Source organism: Oreochromis niloticus, linkage group LG3 (assembly GCF_001858045.2).
Source record: "Oreochromis niloticus isolate F11D_XX linkage group LG3, O_niloticus_UMD_NMBU, whole genome shotgun sequence".
NCBI classification, from domain to species: Eukaryota; Metazoa; Chordata; class Actinopteri; order Cichliformes; family Cichlidae; genus Oreochromis; species Oreochromis niloticus.
Window position 1 is genome coordinate 72,328,252 of NC_031967.2, and position 20,438 is coordinate 72,348,689.

The following is a 20,438-nucleotide window of genomic DNA, read 5'->3' on the forward strand; positions in this document are numbered from 1 at the left end:
AACTAGAACTAAACTGGGAAAACTAAATGCTAAACACAAAAAGGTAAAGAACAAAACCTTGAACATTGCAAAAAAAAAAAAAAAAAAAAAAAAAAAAAAAAAAAAAAAAAACCTAAACATGGAAAATCCTGGAAACATGATGTGGAACAACAGACGACCTGACAAGGAATGAACAGAAACACACAGACTAAATACACACAAGGGTGATTAGGGGTAGGGATGGGTATCGTTTAGGTTTTATCCGATACCAGTACCAAACCGGTACTTTTGAAACCGTGCCGGTGCTTAAACGGTACTCAAACCGGTGCTTAAAGAATGGAGAACACAAAATTGGTCCAAAAACCTCTCATATTCAGCTGTTTTTTTGTAAAAAGATAACAATATTAGCCTTTTCTGCAGCTATGGGGCACATATGGTATCACTCTTGGCTGGAAGCAGTGCTTAAACAATGGAAAAACCACAAACTTTGTCCAAAAACCTCTCATGTTTAACTGTTTTCCACTTTTTCCTTGGTCATTTTAGCCTTTTTGGCCAGGGTGAAGGGAGTATCTGCCATCAAACAAGAAGACAGCCGCATGTAACTACGACGGTGTTTGCTAGTTCACCTTACATGCATTAATGTAATAACGTGGTTAGCGTACTCGACGTAAATTACACACGAACAACATTAAGATACTCACGCAGAGAAGAATGGCTGCTGCTGCCATAATCATCAGTCATCATTTCTGCTACACTGACAGGGCTAGGGGTCAGGACTCTCCTCTTCGGGTTTTTGGGGGATGTTGCTAACTCCAGGTCCGATAACAGGCACCACACCCGCAGTAGATGTGCCGGTGTGAGGTCTTGCAGCAAGCTATCAAACACGGCGCATTTCTCGGCTTTTAAAAAAACCGCTATGAATCGCCAGGTGTTTCATCGGATTTGAGGTGTTACCTCCTTTGACAGTATCACAGTATCAGCTTAAAGCACTTGTTGCAGGCTGCTGAGTTTGCATCTTTTGCTGTGAAGTACAGCCAGTTTTTTGACAGCTTTGCCTTGGGCATTTTTAATCTGTAGCTCTGCTCTAAAAGAACGTACGTACCTGGACCCACCTACTATCCTTGGACACGTAAAATGATTGGCTAGAATCTAAAGTGTATGACAGGTCAGGAAAAAAAAAGCACCAAAATGTGCGCTGCTTTTCAGTCTGGTTACTACCGTTTATGTCAGAACCGGTGCCATCATGGCTCCGGATACCGGTACCCATCCCTAATTAGGGCAAGTGGAAACACATGGGGAAACAGCTGACACTGGTCTGACATAACGAGACAAAGGAAGCAAAGTTGACTACACTGACATAGGACACAGACCTTCAAAATAAAACATGAAACATGAGACGCAGACAAGACAATATAAACTTGACAACATAAGGCACGCAACATGAAACACATAAAAGGCAAAAGGAGACTAAAACACAGGGGTAGAAGACACAAGGGGAATCTAAATAAACAAATGAGCTTAGATAACCTAATGAACTTAAAAATAAACCATAAACATCAAAATAAACTAAAACTCAAATCTCTGGGTCAACAGAACCAGGAACGTGACAGTATCCCACTGTAACTTTACTGTATAAAGAGCTAACATCTCCAAAATCTCAGGAGTAGTTAATCATTACAACAAGTGTTTGTGAAATAAAAATCAAGAATGTGGGATATTGTTTGTCCGTGATTTGGAGAGCCCAGCACATGCTCCGAGAAGGGAAAACCAATTCTGCAGGGGAGACCTACCTCGGCACTTGTGCAGGTGAAACCAAAGGGAAGACATGCTTCACCATATCTTCTAGTCTTTGGCTTAGAATGAAGTTGGTTTGGAAACATATTCAGCGATGCTTCATCTCCTGCTTTGCCTTTGTGTGGGAGTCAAAAAAACCTGTCCATTATTCAGGCAGAGTCCAAGCATTCTTTTTTTTTCCCTTTTCCCCCACACTTTGGGAAACTCTGTCTTAAGACAAGCTGGAAAACTAATCAGAGGGCAGTAAAGACCTCATTTCATCTATATGCTGATGATTGCCAGCTTTATTTACCTTTCAGTCATTCTTTCAGTCATGCACATAAATGTATTTAATACTTCAATTTTTTTGCCTCCATTTATTTACTCATGCTATTTGTATTTTATCTATTTGTACATATTAACCGGCATCTGCGTGTGGACAGCAGAGAAATAATTTTATTGTACACAGAAATGCTTTTTCTTTGCACACATGACAATAAACAATAAACGTTTTGAATCTTGAATCTTGAATTTCGATAGCTCTCCAATTAGACTCCTGCTTGATTGCCTTAGCGATGTTAAGTCATGGGTGGCTCTAAACCTGTTACATTTTAATGAATGTAAAACGGAAGCAATTCTATTCAGCCCAAATCATTTATCTCATACTCCAGATGTTGACCTTGCTGCTCTGACCCCTCACCTGAAGAGCTCGATTACCAATCTTGGGGTAAAAAACGACTCTGCACTTACTTTTGATGGCCATGTGAATGGGGTGGTGAAATCATCATTCTCTCACCTTAGACATCTGTCGAAGGTCAAACCTTTTCTTTTCAGGTGTGATTTGGAAACTGTTATCCATGATTTTATAACCTCATGCTTGGACTATTGCAATTCCCTTTTAATAGGGGTTGGACTGTCACTCTGTCACATCTGCAACTGGTGCAGAATGCTGTGGCACGATTTTTAACTGGTAGAAGGAAATTTGAGCATATTACTCCGGTTCTGGCCTCCCTACACTGGCTTTCAATTGAATTTAGGATTATTTTAAAGTCATTTTACTGGTTTTTAAATCCCTAAATGGTCTGGCACCTGTATATTTGTCTGATTTGCTGAAGCCCTATGTCACCACTCGTTCGCTCCGGTCAGCTGAGCAGCTTTTGTACTCAGTCCCCAAATCATGGATCAAACTGAGGGGAGACCGAGCGTTCTTTATTCTGGTTCCGAAGCTTTGGAATGGTCTTCCTTGTTACATTAAGCAGTTGACATCAGTGCTGGTTTTTAAATCCAGATTAACATTTTTATTATTATGGCCTTCGACTCAGTGGGTAACTTACTTTTTTTAACTTATATTTTATTGTTATTACTATAGTTATTATTTTATTGTATTTATTATTCTTATTGTATCTTTTATATTTCTGTTGTTCAGCACTTTGGTCTGCCTCATATGTTTTTAAAAGTGCTATATAAATAAACTATGATGATGAACTCTGATGATGCTTATTTACTTAGACAAACTAGCCTGTTCACATTTTCAGAGCTCAGGGCAGCTCTCTTTTTTGTTACTATGTGACCTGCAAGTGAGAACAGTCTCTCACATGAGACAGAAGTGGCAGGACTAATCAAATACTTGCGGGCCAGGACAGACAGCTGTGGGTGGGTCCCTGCTTGACTGGACAACCACTGCAACGGGCAGTCTGTCTCGCTGATAGTGGATTCTGCTCTGTACAAACTCAGGGCCCTGTTACACAGGGCTTCCTCATCTGAATCACATCTGAAGACAATGAAGAGAGAAGGAGGATCTGACTTTGCTGGCTCCTTTGTGGTGGCATGTTTACACTGTTCCTTCAGCAGGGCCTTGAGGCTGGTCAAAACCTCTTCTCACTCTCCCCTTGCAAGATACTTTAAATTCTTAAAGCATGGGTCAAGCACGGTAGCTTGAGCCACTGAATGTTGAGTGTAGCTACACGTTAGGATAGGTCCTTTGTGAAGGCAGTTTTAAATTTCACCAAAACAAAGGAGATGATTGTTGACTTCAGGAGGGCATGGAGAGATCACTGTCCACTGAACATGGATGGATCCTCTGTGGAGGTAGTCAAAAGCAGCAAATTTCTTGGTGTCCACCTGGTGGAGAACCTCTCCTGGTCTCTCAATACCAGCTCCATAACTAAGAAGGCCCAACAATGTCTCTACTTTCTATGGAAGCTGAGAAAAACCCATCTCCTTCCATCCATTCTCCCCACATTCTAAAGAGGGACTATCGAGACCATCCTGAGCAGCTGCATCACTGTCTGGTATGGTAACTGCACCGTATCAGATCGCAATACCCTACAACAGATAGTGAGAGCAGCTGAGAAGATCATTGGAGCATCTCTTCCGTCCATCACAGACACTTATAGCACCAGCTCCATCCTCAAAGCCACCAGCATTGTGGAGGACCCCATACACCCCTCAAACACACTCTTCACCCTGCTGCCTTCTGGAAAGAAGGACCATCTGAACCCTCACTACCAGACTACGGAACAGTTTCTAGTAGCATATTTGCAGCTCTGGAGGCCAGGATTACTGAATTTCAGACTCGGCTTCGAACCCTTGAAACACCCGTAGTTAGCAGACCCCTGTAGCTGGTGCAGCCGAAGGTAGGCCCCGCTAGCTGTTCCCCGGCAGACCCCAAGCAGCTGGAGAAAGAGGGCGGCTGGGTGACGGTGAGGAGGAAGCATAGTCCTAAACAGAAGCCCCAGGTACACCATCAACCTGTTCATGTGTCTAACTGTTTTTTCCCACTCTGCGACACACCCGCCGGGGGTCAAACTCTGGTAATTGGTGATTCTGTTCTCAGACCTGTGAAGCTACAGACACCGGCAACCATAGTCAATTGTCTTCCAGGGGCCAGAGCAGGTGACATTGAGGGAAATTTAAAACTGCTTGCTAAGGGTAAACGTAAATACAGTAAAATCATAATTCACGTCGGCAGTAATGACACCCGGTTACGCCAATCGGAGGTCACTAAAATCAATATTGAATCGATGTGTAACTTTGCCAAAACAATGTGGGACTCTGTAGTTTTCTCTGGTCCCCTCCCCAATCAGACCAGGAGTGACATGTTTGGCCGCATGTTCTCCTTAAATTGCTGGCTGTCTGAGTGGTGTCCCAGAAACGATGTGGGCTTCATAGATAATTGGCAAACTTTATGGAGGAAACCTGGTCTTGTTAGGAGAGACGGCATCCATCCCATGACCAGCTCTCATTTCTAGAAATATGGACAAATTTATTAAACCCCCCAAAATATGACTATCCAGGTTTGGGACCAGGAAGCAGAGTTGCAGTCTTACACGCCTCTCTGCAGCTTCTCTCCTCCTGCTACCCCCCCAAAAACCCATCTCCATTGAGACTGTGTCAGCTCCCAAAAAGACAAAAAACAAACTAAAAACCAGCAAAAAACGACTTAAACATAAAAAATCACAAAGAAAGAACAATACAGTATCCACATCTGAACCAAAGAGTAAAACAGTGAAATGTGGATTATTAAATATTAGGTCTCTCTCCTCCAAGTCTCTGTTAGTACATGACTTAATAATTGATCAACAAATCGATTTACTCTGCCTTACAGAAACCTGGTTGCAGCAGGATGATTATGTTAGTTTAAATGAATCAACACCCCCGAGTCATTCTAACTACCAGAAACCTCGAAGCACAGGCCGAGGGTGCGGTGTGGCAGCAATTTTTCACACCAGCCTATTAATCAACGAAAGACCAAGACAGACTTTTAATTCATTTGAAAGCCTGATGCTTAGCCTCGTCCACCCCAGCTGTAAAACTCAGAAACCAGTCTTACTTGTTATTATCTATCGTCCACCTGGGCCTTACACAGAGTTTCTCTCTGATTTCTCAGACTTTTTATCTGATTTAGTGCTCAGCTCAGATAAAATAATTATTGTGGGTGATTTTAACATCCATGTAGATGCTAAAAATGACAGCCTCAACATGGCATTTAATCTGTTATTAGACTCAATTGGCTTCTCTCAAAATGTAAAAGAACCCACCCACCACTTTAATCACACTCTAGATCTTGTTTTAACATATGGCATAGAAACTGAACATTTAACAGTGTTTCCTGAAAACCCTCTGCTGTCTGATCATTTCCTGATAACATTTACATTTACAATAATTGATTACACAGCAGTGGAGAGTAGACTTTATCAAAGTAGATGTCTTTCTGAAAGTGCTGTAACTAAGTTTAAGAATATAATCCACCCACTGTTATCATCTTCAATGCCCTGTACCAACATAGAGCAGAGCAGCTATCTGAACGCTACTCCAACAGAGGTCGATTATCTTGTTAATAATTTTACCTCCTCACTACGTACGACTCTTGATACTGTAGCTCCTGTGAAAACTAAGGCCTCAAATCCGAAGTACCTGACTCCGTGGTATAATTCTCAAACACGTAGCCTAAAGCAGATAACTCGTAAGCTGGAGAGGAAATGGCGTGTCACAAATTTAGAGGATTATCATTTAGCCAGGAGAAATAGTTTGCTGCTTTATAAGAAAGCCCTCCGCAAAGCCAGAACATCTTACTATTCGTCACTGATTGAAGAAAATAAGAACAACCCCAGGTTTCTCTTCAGCACTGTAGCCAGGCTGACAAACAGTCAGAGCACTGTTGAGCCAACTATTCCTTTAGCACTAACTAGTGATGACTTCATGAACTTCTTCACAAATAAAATTCTTATCACTAGAGAACAAAATTCCCAATAATCATCCCACAGATGTAATATTATCTACAGCTACTTTTAGTACCATTGATGTTAAGTTAGACTCTTTTTCTCCAATTGATCTTTCTGAGTTAACTTCAATAATTACTCCCTTCAAACCATCAACGGAAGCCGGTATACCCGCCGAAACGCCATGCATTTATCGAGACTTTCAACCCCAGGTAGGCCTATTATGGATCTTCGGATCCACATTATGTCAGCAGCTATTCTCCACCGTGAACTATGTTAAAAACAAACAGCGCTCATGCCTCAAAGATGACAGCTTACAGTCCTGCGTAAAGATGAAAGTGACTTCATACAGCCCCGATTTGCAGACGCTGTGCGCAGAGGTTCAGGAGCAGAAGTCCCATTGTAAATATATCACAGTAGACCCGACGATGTTTCCATGAACATGCTTTTCAGCATCTCTTTATTGAACACTTTTCACCACGGTTGCTGTACGTATACAGCCGGCTGTAGCATTTCAGCTCACAGCCCGACACACACCAACACAACAGCAGAGAGAGCACAGACGTTAAGGTGGCGAGGCGTGATTGCGGGTGCCGCTCAGGTGCGTCCGCCTCCCCTCCAGCGGCGCTGCAGACCACGCCCCGCCACACACATTAACCAGGTTGGCCGTTCGTCTTGTAATTGGAAGGTTACCGGTTCGAGCTCCGGCTCGGACAGTCTCGGTCGTTGTGTCCTCAGGCAAGACACTTCACCCGTTGCCTACTGGTGGTGGCCAGAGGGCCCGGTGGCGCCAGTTTCCGGCAGCCTCACCTCTGTCAGTGCGCCAAGGGCAGCTGTGCCATCACCAGTGTGTGAATGGGTGGATGACTGAACGTGTAAAGTGCTTTGGGGTCCTTAGGGACTAAGTAAAGCACTATACAAATACAGGCCATTTGCCATTTAGAAAGAGAGAATATATTTCTCCTTCATTGGCTCCCTGTTAAATCCAGAATTGAATTCAAAATCCTGCTCTTCACATACAAGGTCTTAAATAATCAGGCCCCATTTTATCTTGCTGCCGGGGCGAGCCGTGTGGTGTTGGAGGAAAAGGACCCAAAATGCAATCAACGACTGATGATATGAGTGAGAGTTTATTTACAAGGTGGAAGAGTGATAAAAACAGGCAATGAGGCATGGGCAGCTACTGAAAAAACCTAAACTGGGATAACTAAAGACCAAATCTGAAATCATAATGAAACAGGGTGAACGGCAGAGAGACGCAGACCAATAAAAAAAAACACCATAGAACGCAGATGAGCCGACAAAGAGCTCAGACCGACACCTACTATATAAACACACACAAGGTGTTTCTATAGGTAATGACACACAGGAGGGAAGCACAGGTGATCCTAATTCACATGACAACAGGAAGACACAACCTGAACATGGTGACAACAGACACAGACGTTCAAAGTAAAACAGGAACTTCACAACCACAAACTCAGGGACACGAACAAAGCACAGAGGGACGACACAGGAAATAAGCCTAAGAACTGGAAACCCTGAGAATGAAACCTACATACTAATAAAGAACCATGAAGAAATTAAACATCAAATCAGATAATAATGATAACCATAATGACAAACAGTGTTGGGCAAGTTACTTTGAAAAAGTAATTATTATAGTTACAAGTTACTTATTCAAAAAAGTAACTGAGTTAGTAACTGAGTTACAATATTCTAAAAGTAATTAATTACTTGAAAAGTAACTATTGCATTACTTTAAAAAAAACCCTTTAACCCTCTGAGGTCCAGGGTATAATACTTTGCCTTAATTTGGTATCATTCTTTTCAGCATACCTCACGTGTCTGAATTTACAGTTATGTTTTCAGTTTGACATACTGTATTAACACAATTGATCTAAAATCAGACAAAAAAACATAAGATCTGAGTAGAAAAAGTTATATTTTTTACTGTAACAACCACAAACATGTTTAATGAATCATATTTCATAACTTTAAATGCAAATATAAATTGTCAATTTTAAAATCCTATGCACAGGTTTTGCAAACAACAAATTTATTTGCATCGATTTACCTTTTACCCTTTTTTAAATAACCATTTCAAACTATTTCCTGAACAATCAGCTGTTCTGCATTAAATAAGATGCCACACAAATTATTTGTGCCACTCCAAAAAATAATTTCTGTCCACTATAAAGGAAATGACTGAAAGATTAATTGGCTCTGTTTTGAGGGAAAAATATATATCACATATGCAGGACACCTTAAACTAGTTTTTTAATTAAGCAGCAAGGCAGAACAAAATCAGTGCTGGATCAAGACACAGGGACTAAACCCCAATTCAACCAGACCCAGAACTGATCCAGAATTAAGACAGGACTACAACAGTTCAAAATCAGGACTACTTAGGACTTAACCAAACCAGAACCAGAATCAGAACTAGATGATAGTAGCACTAAAAATCATCATAGACCTGCACTACACTTATTTTTTAATTCTACCAAAGTACACTATTTAGATTCAGAAAAGTTTATATAATTATTTAGCCTTGTTGTGCAAACAAGCCTGCATAACTTAATAAATATAGAGTTTGAAAAGTAACAAACCTAAAAAGAAACACTAGGTACGAGATACATGAGTACCTATGATACGGTGATACTTTTGGTAAACAGCCATTTGACTAACAGGTGTGTCTCACCTGCTCTTGTTCCATCTCTGTTCCTCTCTCTCCCTCTTTGTGCTGACAATCATCAAATATATACAGTTGAAACCAGATATTTACATACTCTTCAGATCAAAACACAAACACTTGCAAACACAAACACAAAAACTATGCCAGGCGTGTTTCCCATGTTCTGGTGATTGTGAAGACATGACACGTTTTTTACATCTAATAATCAATCCACATGTTTCTGACTATCACAGGTGGTGTGCCTGCTATGTTGCCCCCACCTGTTAAATCATTTTAAAGAAGGAAGGCGTCCTTAATTTATTTAGGTCCTTCAGTTTGCCACGGGGCTGAAGGACAGAATTAATGCACAAAAACGTGTGTGCTCCACAGGGAGGTCCAGTAGTTTGTAACCATAGTAACATCTCATTAGTTCCACTTTAGTTACCATTGAAACACAAAGAGCCAGAAAACATTATTATCTATGATGACTGTTACAGGACATAGTCAGAGGTCAGGACTGTTGATACTTAGCTGTGCTCCAGTTACCATCAGTGTGACTGCTGCTGCTTCTACACCTGATACTGTGGTTTATTGTCCTCTCAGAGCACCAGGTGGAGGTGAAAGTCATTGAAGGCTCAGACTCTGTCATCCTGCCCTGCAAAACGACACCTGACCTGCCTGAGGACACCACAGTGGAGTGGAAGCGCTCTGACCCTGAACTGATGGTGGTCCATGTGTATCCAAAAAGACGTGACCACCTTAATGACCAGGACGGTCTTTACAGAGATCGAATGCAGTTGAATGAAGACCTGCTAAGAACTGGAGACCTCAGTCTGACCCTGAAACACCCCACAGAGAGAGACAGTGGAGGATACATCTGCACCATCTACAGGGACAAAGACATCCTGAGACAGAAAGTAGTGCTGCTGCTGGTCAAAGGTCAGAGATGGAAACAAAGGTCAAGGGTCAGTGTTATAGCTGCACATCAGAGTTCAGAAATCCTGTTATTGTTTTTTATCTTTCTTCACAGAACAGTTTCCATCCTGGGGCACAGCTCTCCTGGTTCTCCTGGGTCTTATAGTTCTTCTTCTGGTTTCTTGGCTTCTCATATATTATTTTCGGCACTATTTCATGTCAGGTGAGTGTCTCCTACTACACTACCCATAATGCCGATGGTTAGCAGGTGTCCTCTGGTGGCTCCTTGACTGCGGCTCACACAAACTTGTTCCAGAAGCTGAAAGAGTTGAGAGTTACAAACAGCTGATACAGAGAGCTGAAGAAAAACTTCCAGGTTTGTTCCAGAAGTCAGAAAACCTCCTTCAGACTCAGTCATTGATCAGTGAAACAGCTCCACAACATGACTTTACTAAACAGTGTGTGTGCTTCACTGCATTGATCTGACACAGAGGCTGCATGTGTACTTTATTTATCCACGTAAAAGTCTCACTGAGATTAAAATATCTTTTCCAAGAGAGACCAGCAGAGGGGAGCTGAAGTTCCAATGAAAACAACCAATACAAGTGAACAGAAACATGTGAATAATATATAATAACTTGATATTACATCACGAGAGCAACATTAACACAAGTCCCACAACAATGGACTGTTTCCAACCTCTTCAAGTACAGGCCCGTTGTCTTCATAAAAAGCAGATCACTGTAATCCACTAAAGATTTAAAAAAAAAAGTTACAGAGATAGGATTTCCTCGCATATAGAAACAGGACTCATGCCTAATAAAGAAACATAGTTTAAGTTTTAACGTGGACACCAGCCTTTTATTGTGAGTTATAAATTACATTTATAATGACCTCAATACTTTGACCTGGATGTTTAGTGGCAGAACAATGATTTTCCCTTTTGTAATTGAGGAGGTTGAAAGATTTCTGAGCTGTCTAAAAATAAGCCAGTGTGTCTCAAATTGAGGTTTTCTGGCCTGAGCACAGCCAGCATCCCTTTGTTTGAGGAGACTGGTAAGCTGAGAACAAAACAAGCTTTCTGTCAGGCTCAGGAGAGACTTGGAGGCAGACCGTCTCTAAAGTTTTACAATTTATTTACACACAGACACCAGGTGCAGATATATACAGGTGAGGGGGTACGGGAAGAGGGTCTCTGGGGAACACAGGCACGGGAAGGGGACACACCGGCTATGTACACAATCCTTCGCTGATGCTCAGGTTAGCTCAGACTCCGGCTTTAGCTCACCAAACAGCGGTCCTCAGGCTGGCGAGAAATCTGGCACAGGGAGGAAGAACAGGTAAGTTGCGGCACGAAAGAAACTCGGGAAAAAGCTCAGACTTGCAATGACACTGACGAGTGTTACACAATAATCCAGCGAAGAAGCATTCTCAGCAGCCACATTAAGAAGTGAGCGTGGTGATGAGATGATTGCTTGCAGGTGTCCGAGCCAGGGGCTGGAGTCCTCATGACTCCGCCCCGGTAGAGCGCAGTGTGCGGGAGGAGAGAGAGAGAGACGCAATACAACAGAAACACTTGTAGCCATACAGAGTCAGCCGAGAGGCACAGGGTCATGACACTTTCGACATTTTAATGTTTTCTAATGTTATTAAGTAAGAGAAGCATGTTTAATGTGAACAGAAATGGTCCCAACACAAAACTCTGTGGAAATCCATGCCTACTTTTTGTGTGTGAACAACTCCTCGTGTACATGAACAAACTGGAATCTTTTAGATATGATTCAAATCACTGCAGGGAATTTCCTGTAATTACTCTGGTGTGTTCTAGTGTTTGTAGCAAAATGTTGTGGTCTACACTGAGGTCTAACAGGACAAGGACACAGAAATAAGTCCACTGTAACAGGTCATAAGGAGAACATTAGTAACCTTCAGTACAGCTCATGTTGTGCTTTGTTGTCCCCACAGTTTACAAGGTGGAGGTGGATTCAGGGGTGGAGTCTGTCCAGCTGATCTGCAAAACCACACTTCACCTCCCTAAAGATGCTAAAGTGGAGTGGATGGACGGATACAACAGGAAGGTCCACGTGTATGAGAATGGCTCTGACCAGCCTGAAGAACAGGATGATAAATACAAGAATCGAACGAAGACGAAGAGAAACTTACTGAAACATGGAGACCTCAGTCTGACCCTGAAATACCCCACAGATGGAGACACCTCCACCTACATCTGCACCGTCTACAGCAGGGAGGGAAACGTACTGATGACAAAAAACGTGCTGCTCACTGTCAGAGGTCAGTGTTGTAGATACAGGTCAAAGGTCAGACTTATGATGATTGTTCAGTCTCAGCGGGCTCCATCTAATAATGTTGCAGTGTCAGCACATTGCCAGTTGAGGTGGTTCGGGCATTTGACAAGGATGCCTCCTGGGTGAGGTGTTGCATGTCCCACCAGGAGGAGGCCCCAGGGCAGACCCAGGACACGGAGAGATTATATCTCTCGGCTGGCCTGGGAACGCCTTGGTGTTCCTCCGGACAAGCTGGAGGAGGTGGCTGGGGAGAGGGAGGTCTGGGATTCTCTGCTTAGACTGCTGCCCCAACGACCCAGCCCCGGATAAGTGGAAGAAGGTGGATGAATGGATGGATGGATGTTAGCATGTCTGATGTTTGTGGCTGTTTTGGTTTTTATTTGATTTCCAGCCAAATGTAAAAGCTTCAGCAGATGAACTGTAGGAGCAAAGTTCATGTGTGAGACTTCATCTGAAAGGTAACATCTTCTAGTTCCTGAACATGTGTTTGTTTAGCATGTGGCTAAAACACAGGCTAAGCTAAGTCAGTTCAAATCTCAGTAAAAACCTTCTTTGGTCCTCATCTATAATCAGTCATATCTGAGTCCCAATAACTAGAAGATGATTTCTAGCAGAACTGTGAAAATCTCCACATCCTTTCTCCATGTTATCATCCAAAGCTGTGTGAAGTTTCAGAGCTCTGCAGCTAACAGAGACTTTCAGTTTGCTGCTCTCTTCCTCTGACAGCTCCATTCTTAGGGAGCGTTAGTTCTCTGTTTCACTTTATTCCACTTATTCAGTCTGATGTTCTCTGATCTGTTTCTCTTGTTTAGTGTCTTAAATGCTGCCAGTGCCTCTCTTTGCTTTAACCAACCTTTCTCTTTATTTCTGAGGTTGTTTTTTTTAAAACTGTAACACTTTATTTTTATCAGTAGTTTTGTGTGTGTGTGTGTGTGTGTGGGGGGGGGGTAGCACTAAAAATCATCGTAGACCTGCACTACACTTATTTTTTAATTCTACCAAAGTACACTATTTAGATTCAGAAAAGTTTATATAATTATTTAGCCTTGTTGTGCAAACAAGCCTGCATAACTTAATAAATATAGAATTAAAAAAATTTACAAACCTAAAAAGAAACACTAGGTACGACATACATGAGTACCTATGATACGGTGATACTTTTGGTAAACAACCATTTCACTAACATGTCTGTCTCACCTGCTCTTGTTCCCTCTCTGTTCTGTCCTCATTCTCTCTCCATCTCCCTCTCTGTTCCTCTCTCTCCCTCTCTGTTCCTCTCTCTCCCTCTTTGTGCTGACAATCATCAAATATACAGTTGAAACCAGATATTTAAACACTCTTCAGATAAAAACACAAACACTTTTTTAATTGTAACATCAAATCAGACTAAATGTTTATTTTTTTAGATTGATAAATATAAAAAACATATGTGTTAACTTTAAGAGTAAAGAGAGAAACTATCTGTATTTCTTAATTGTAAATGGCACCAAATTGTATTCAAAATTGAGCCACATTTATGGAGCTCCACAATTCTTTTCCTGGTGTTTTGGTTGACAGGCATATAAGGCAAAACACAGGCTCTGTGTTTTGCCTTATATGTATCCACAGGTGTGCCACCAATTTACTCACATGGACTCTACTAACCTATCAGAAGCTTCTTCAGCTCAGAATGGAATCGTCTGGAGTTTTCTTATTAATTAACAATAAACTTAGTGTATATGTACTCCTAAATTTGATGAAAGTGATTAAAATAGACAGCTCTCTCTCTTTATTCTGACATTTAACTAATTCAAAAGATATTTCAATATTTATTTATCCAAAACAAAACAAGTTTACTCTAAATTGATGTTGTACAGTAAAAAAATGTTCTTGTGTTTTCCATAAAGTGTATGTAAATATCTGGTTTAAACTGTGAATATACTGCTGTGTAATGAAATTCCTCTTGTTTTGCATAGAAATATACTGAACAACATACAAAGCATAATATATAAAATAACATCTACCAGGGTTTTTTTTTTTGAAAGAAGCCCCTTATGTCCATTCTTGTATATCAGTACATTACTGAAACACTATTTAGCTGTGGAGGGTAACAACTGAAAATATGAAATAAACACACATGTAAGCTAACACTCTCTTTAAAGAAACAGCATTGTTGTTGTTCGGCTTTTCATTTCGCCATTTGTTGATTCACTTGAAGAACAAGTAACGTAATATGGGTCAAGTGATCAGTTTGACATCAATCTTTCGTGATACACCGTCATATTTACATTATTTGTACAGTATAAATGATTTGCTTTGGTACCTGGTCGAACTTCAGTTCTCGTCTGTCTGCCTCGCTCCGTTTCTCCAACAGCGAACTCGCAGGCAGCAGCTCCCCCCACCCCCTCGCTCAGTCGCTTAGTGTCTGAGCTCGGATCATACCAATATGATCCCCAATATTAGGGGGGATTTACGCACAGTCGTAAATTTCCACAGTGTGCACTATGTGCTTCGAATATTGTGTGTAGGTTTTGTTTAATACAGTTGTCAGTCAGGCATCTAACTATGAAAAAATTACACTCCAAAAGACCCCAGGCTTCTAAAAAAATAACCCGGGCTTAAGCCCAGTAAGCCACCCCCCCGCTCCGCCACTGCTCTTCACCAGCCAATAGTATCAAAAAAAGAAATTTGTCAGATTTCCTGAGTCATTGGGGCAAATCACATAGATAAAACACAGTGAGGTCACGGGCCAAGTTCAAGCCCATCACAGTATTAATTTCTTTTATCACTACTAGCTAGTAGGGGGCAATCTTAACACAGTCCCAACAAATATGAAAATGTCCAGCCGACACACATCCACGGTTCCTCCAACACTGAGCCTTGCCAGGATCTTTACTTTGTTTATTCTTAGCATTAGGAGTGACAAAAAAACCACACCATGTTTTTCTATGCAGGTATTATTTTGGTCTCTTTTTTCATCTAGCTTTAATGTAAGTTGTATCATTATTCCTACAAGTTTGTAAATATTTGTGTAATTTGGATGTCTGTTTCTTTGGCACATTCCCCTTACATGAATCAAGGAAGAGTTTAACCAAGCTTTTGTCCTCTTCTTCTAAGAATTTTATGTTTCTAACGTAATGGTGCCTGAGCTGGAGGTATCTAAAAAAAAAAAAATCCTGTCTTTCCAAGTAAAGGCTTCTCTGGAATTGCTGGTAATCTCTTAGTACATTTTTGTCTACGATCTTCCAGTAGCCTGTTATACCCTTATGTGACCACTGAATAAATCTCTTATCCAAGTTTGCAGGTGAAAAATCCGAATCATAAGCAGGCCATCGTAAAGTCTGGGCACTTCTTTCAATTTTCTCATATTTGAGAATCCTATGCCATATCTCTATGGGCACTTTCATTAGTTCTGGGAACAGGTCTGCATCTATATGTCTTTTAATAAGTGGTCGATCTCCAAGCAGTGATTGAAGCAGTGTCTCACAGTAGGATTGATCTATATCCTTCTATTTAGCCTCACACATTGGATCACACCACCCAATCACCACTCGTAACTGTGCAGCCCTATAATAGTCCTCTAAACATGGCAGAGTGAATCCACCCTGTCCTTTTGCAATTGTAACGTCTGAAATTTTAGTCTTTGTTTTTGTTTAGACCAAATGAAATTAGAAATTATCCTGTTCCAAACATTAAATTGCTTGGAGGGTACGTGTATAGGCAGAGCCTGAAACAAATAGAAAAGCTTTGGCAAAAGATTGTGCATATTCATTAGCAATAATGACCAGCGCTGTAGGTCTGCCTTAATTTCTGACGTCAATGAGATATCATTTCATTGATAGAGAAGGGATAAATCTGTAGGTGTATGGAGTCCTAAATATTTTATAGAGGTGTTACTCCAGTTAAACTTGGCTATCTTCTGAATGTCTTGTGATAGTTGGTAATTATATAAAAGAATCTGAGTTTTCTGTAGATTCAATCTATATCTGGAATATATGCCAAATGTTTTCAATAATGAAAGAAGATTTGGGAGACTGATTTCAGGGTTAATTAGCGTTATGAAAATGTTGTCATCATACAGACCAACTTTATACATTATATCATTAATTGTTACACCTCTAATGTCTTTAGATTCCCTGATAGCTTGCGCCAGAGGCTTGGTGAATAGCGCAACGAAAGTGGGACAGAGAGGGCATCCCTGACGGCAGCCTCTCTCTAGTTGTAGGGTATCTGTTAAATCACCATTAATTTTAATCCTGGCAGTGGGTGAATTGTATAAAGACTGAAAGCACCTGATGATTTGGCTATTAAAACTAAATCTCTCTAAAACCAAATAAAGATAATTCCAGCTCCCAGAGTCAAATGCCTTTTTAGCATCAAGATTAACAGCTACTGATTCAATGTTTTTCATTTTGTTTACTAGATAGAGAGCCCAGCTTACATTATCATGTGTCTTTCTGTTTCGAACAAAGCCTGTTTGATCTGTATCCCTTAGTTCCAAAATTATAAATTCAAACCGTTTAGCTCAATATTCAAAACTGATACAGGTCTGTAGGAACTACATTCTGTTTTATTTTTACCCAGTTTGGGAATTACTGAAATAACTGCTTGTTTCCAGGATGGTGGTATCTCCCCCCCTCTAAGCACATGGTTAAAGCAATCCTTAAGCAGGGGGGTTATTAGGTCTCGGAAGTGTTTGTACCACTCTGCCGGGTACCCATCCTCACCAGCCATCTTATTACCTTTCAATTTTGAAATGGGCTTGTTAATCTCATCCGCAGTTATTGTTTGTGTTAATCTTTTATTTTGTTCTGTTCCTATCGATGGTAAATCAAGTGAGGAAAGAAATGCCTTAACAGAGGGCACATCTATCCTGTGTCGTTCAGTGTTCAGTCGGGTTAATAGGTCACAAAAGATTCTCTTATATTTTTCATGTCATGACAAATCTTATCATTTGCTGGGTTTTTAATTTTTTGAATAAATCTGTCAGCGTGCTGTATACGTATCCTCCAAGCAAGGAGTTTCTTAGATTTTGGACCATTTTCATAGTGTAACCCTCTCAAGGTTATCCACTGCTGTTCAAGCCAGTGTTTTAATGTTTAATGTATGCAGTACTAATTCTATCCAACAGAGGGCAGTGATGGTGCTATAGTTGTCCTGCACTGCATTATGCGGTAAGAAGAAGAGCTGCAGCGGAGCAGATAGCCAGCAAGCTAGAAGAAGAACGCACTGAGCGCATGGAGTACCGAGGGGAATAAGAACTTTTTTTCTAAGTGTTAAGGTTTTTATAGTTACAGACTATTAGGATTTGCTTACCACGCATCCTTTTTTCCAGTTGTTTTTTACTTTGTTGCGACATAGTGCGAGAGACAGTTACTGGATACTCAATCGGCGATTGGAAGGCGAATCCAATCCAGTGGGGTTTTTTCCAGTGACGTATTGCTCCACCCAGAAGTATGGCGAACGAGGATTTTACTCATCTTTGCTGATAAACACTGGGCTTATCCACACACATACACACACACTACCCAGGTAGATTGACAATGTTTTTCTCAGAGCTCTGAATTTATTTTATTATTATTATTTTTTATTTCAACACCATATTTGACTTTTTTCCCTTTCCTCACCAAACCAGAGTGGTTGGTGGAGGTAGAACTGTGACAAGAGACATAAATGGACTAATACTAATATGGAAACTGAACTGACTGACTGAAGGGGGAATTATATTGGGTTTTTGTCCCAGAAGTGTTGTTAACATTCTGCATATCATTGAAGTTACTGATGAGACGGTTATGTGTTGTCTTTTAATAAATGCCATAGAGTGTTCTCTGTAAGACAGCATAAGGAGGTGTTCTAGTTTCCTTGTTCCTCTTCTCCTCATTGAAAGTACCTAGAATATCCATGTCCCTAAGTTAATCAATTAAGTGATCAATTACAATTGTAATTAATGAATTTAGCCCCTTTCTCTGTTTGGTCATCATATAACCTATTTAATATCTGTCATATTTCCTTAATTTGTGATAAGGTGTCATCATTGTTATTTTTCATGCGTTCTGTTTCTAGGTGTTTCAGTCTCATTGTAAGGTCTTTTAGATAACTCTCTTTTTCCCTTTTTTTTTTTTTTTTTTTTTAAATATGAGGACCACAAAATTAGCTTCCCTCTAAGAACTGCCTTCGCTGCATCCCATAAAATACTATGGGAAATATAACCATTGTTATAATAGTCCATGTATTTCTTGAATTCTTCATTTACAAAGTTTTCTAATTTTACGTAATTTAGTAGACTAATATTGAGCCTCCATAAAGTCCCTTTCCGATCTGAGTCCAAATGGAGTGTCAGATACACCCCTGCATGGTCTGAAATCTCTCTCACCCCTATATCACAATTTACAATTTTATGCTTATCAGAGTGTGACATGAAAAAAAAAAAAATAGTCCACTCTTGAATACATACGGTAGGAATGTGAAAAAAAAAAGTATATTTATTTTCCAATGAATGCAAATCCCTCCATGCGTCAGTGTAAGTAAAGTTATTTAAAGGCTAGTTTTATTGCAGTGGGTGAGTTTACTGACTGAAGCGCAGAAGAAAAAGTTCTTTACGGAGCCCAGATGGTGTGAATGACGAGACCAGAGACAGCAAAATTTTGTTAGGGAAAACAAAGAATATATTGAATAAATGGGGGAAAGGGGAACTGGAACAAAATAATAACTACAAAACACAACATTAATAAATTCTCCACAATCAATTAATTAATGCTTTGATTCTCTGTGCAAGAGTCTTTTGCCAATTGTCCCTTTGATCCTTTTTAAAGTTTCTTTTAAAGTTCAGTCTCTCAGGAATTCCTCCTTAGGGTCCAGTTTCATGAAGGGGGAAAAAATATGTCTGTAATCCAAAGACGGCAAAAGGGGGGAAAAGAGGGGGAAAAGAATGGTCCTACCGGCTCGCCACTTCAATATGAAGAAGATCAGTTTTCAAACCAAAAAAAAAAAAGGTAGGCCAGAAAAATGTCCATTAGTATATCATGTTCAATTCAGTTTACCGGTAAACAAATACATTTTTAAACACTTCTATCCAACAGTGTGAATCATCATCATCATCATCATCATATTATCATATTTCACAAAGGTACAATATTTAAATTATTAATCGTTTTGGCTATATAGCTTCCTTTACATTGGAGCAGTGTTTGCTACAAACAAATATAAAAATGGCAATGAAAAAAAACCAACTGTCTAGACAGCATAGCCGAATTAAAGGAAACACATAACAATAATAAATCAATTGCACTTTGTTTCAAAGAGAGCCCATTTAAGTACTTAATTAAACAAAAGTGTTCAAAAACAGCAGTTTTCGAACCGGTGTTCTGCTCGCAGTGGGAATGCCGCTGAGCGAAGTAATTTTTAATGTGAAAATGATTGACCTGTTACTGAAAACTAAAGGGTTGCTTTTGTTAGAGGTAAAGGACACTTACCACTGAGGTGATACAATGTAACAGTCAAATACAGACGAGAAAACACTTTATTTGCCAACACCATTGCCACAGCAGAGCCCTTTCTCAGTTCTCAAGTACGCGAGTCTGTATTCGCGTTCTCGGACTTCCCGGTGAGAGTTGGAACTTTACTTTATCAGACAATAAGATGGCCACTCCTCTGGAATGTTTTTTTTTTTTTTATATGTGAAGAATAATACACATTTTTAAACCCCATTTTACAGTTTTTCTTGTGCTTAGTGCCAGAAAGTTGTGTATCTTGCCAGAGAATTAGATCTTGCTTTTCTCATTTGATTTTAGCAAGAGCTTTGTTTCTTTTAATGGGGTTATGTAAACCATTAAGTGAAATTACATTACATTGTTGTCTTATTTCCATCAGCAAAGGAACAATACAAAACACCTGTAAACCTCTAGGTGCTCTGAAAAGGCAACATGGGTCTGCAGAACAAAGGAACAACATACCTGAACAAATAACATATATGACTTCCAATAATCAAGTGTATGTCCAACTTCAAAACGAAGAAGAGAGTCCCTAGAGTCCCAGGGGGCCCCTAGTAGTGCTGCTTGATAATCTCCAACCAATCATAGCAGCACTCTTGGA

At 40.3% G+C, this 20,438-nt stretch overlaps 1 protein-coding gene across 1 annotated transcript in view; it reads left to right on the forward strand.

The window, feature by feature from the left end:
* The window catches only part of LOC109196955 (polymeric immunoglobulin receptor-like), a 73,507-nt gene that overhangs the window by 48,620 nt on the left and 4,449 nt on the right, over positions 1-20,438 (forward strand). The window contains exons 3-5 of the mRNA XM_025905218.1: positions 9,751-10,027; positions 11,323-11,402; positions 12,028-12,148. Coding sequence (XP_025761003.1) covers positions 9,751-10,027; positions 11,323-11,402; positions 12,028-12,148 — 478 coding nt within the window. The remainder of the gene's footprint in view (positions 1-9,750; positions 10,028-11,322; positions 11,403-12,027; positions 12,149-20,438) is intronic.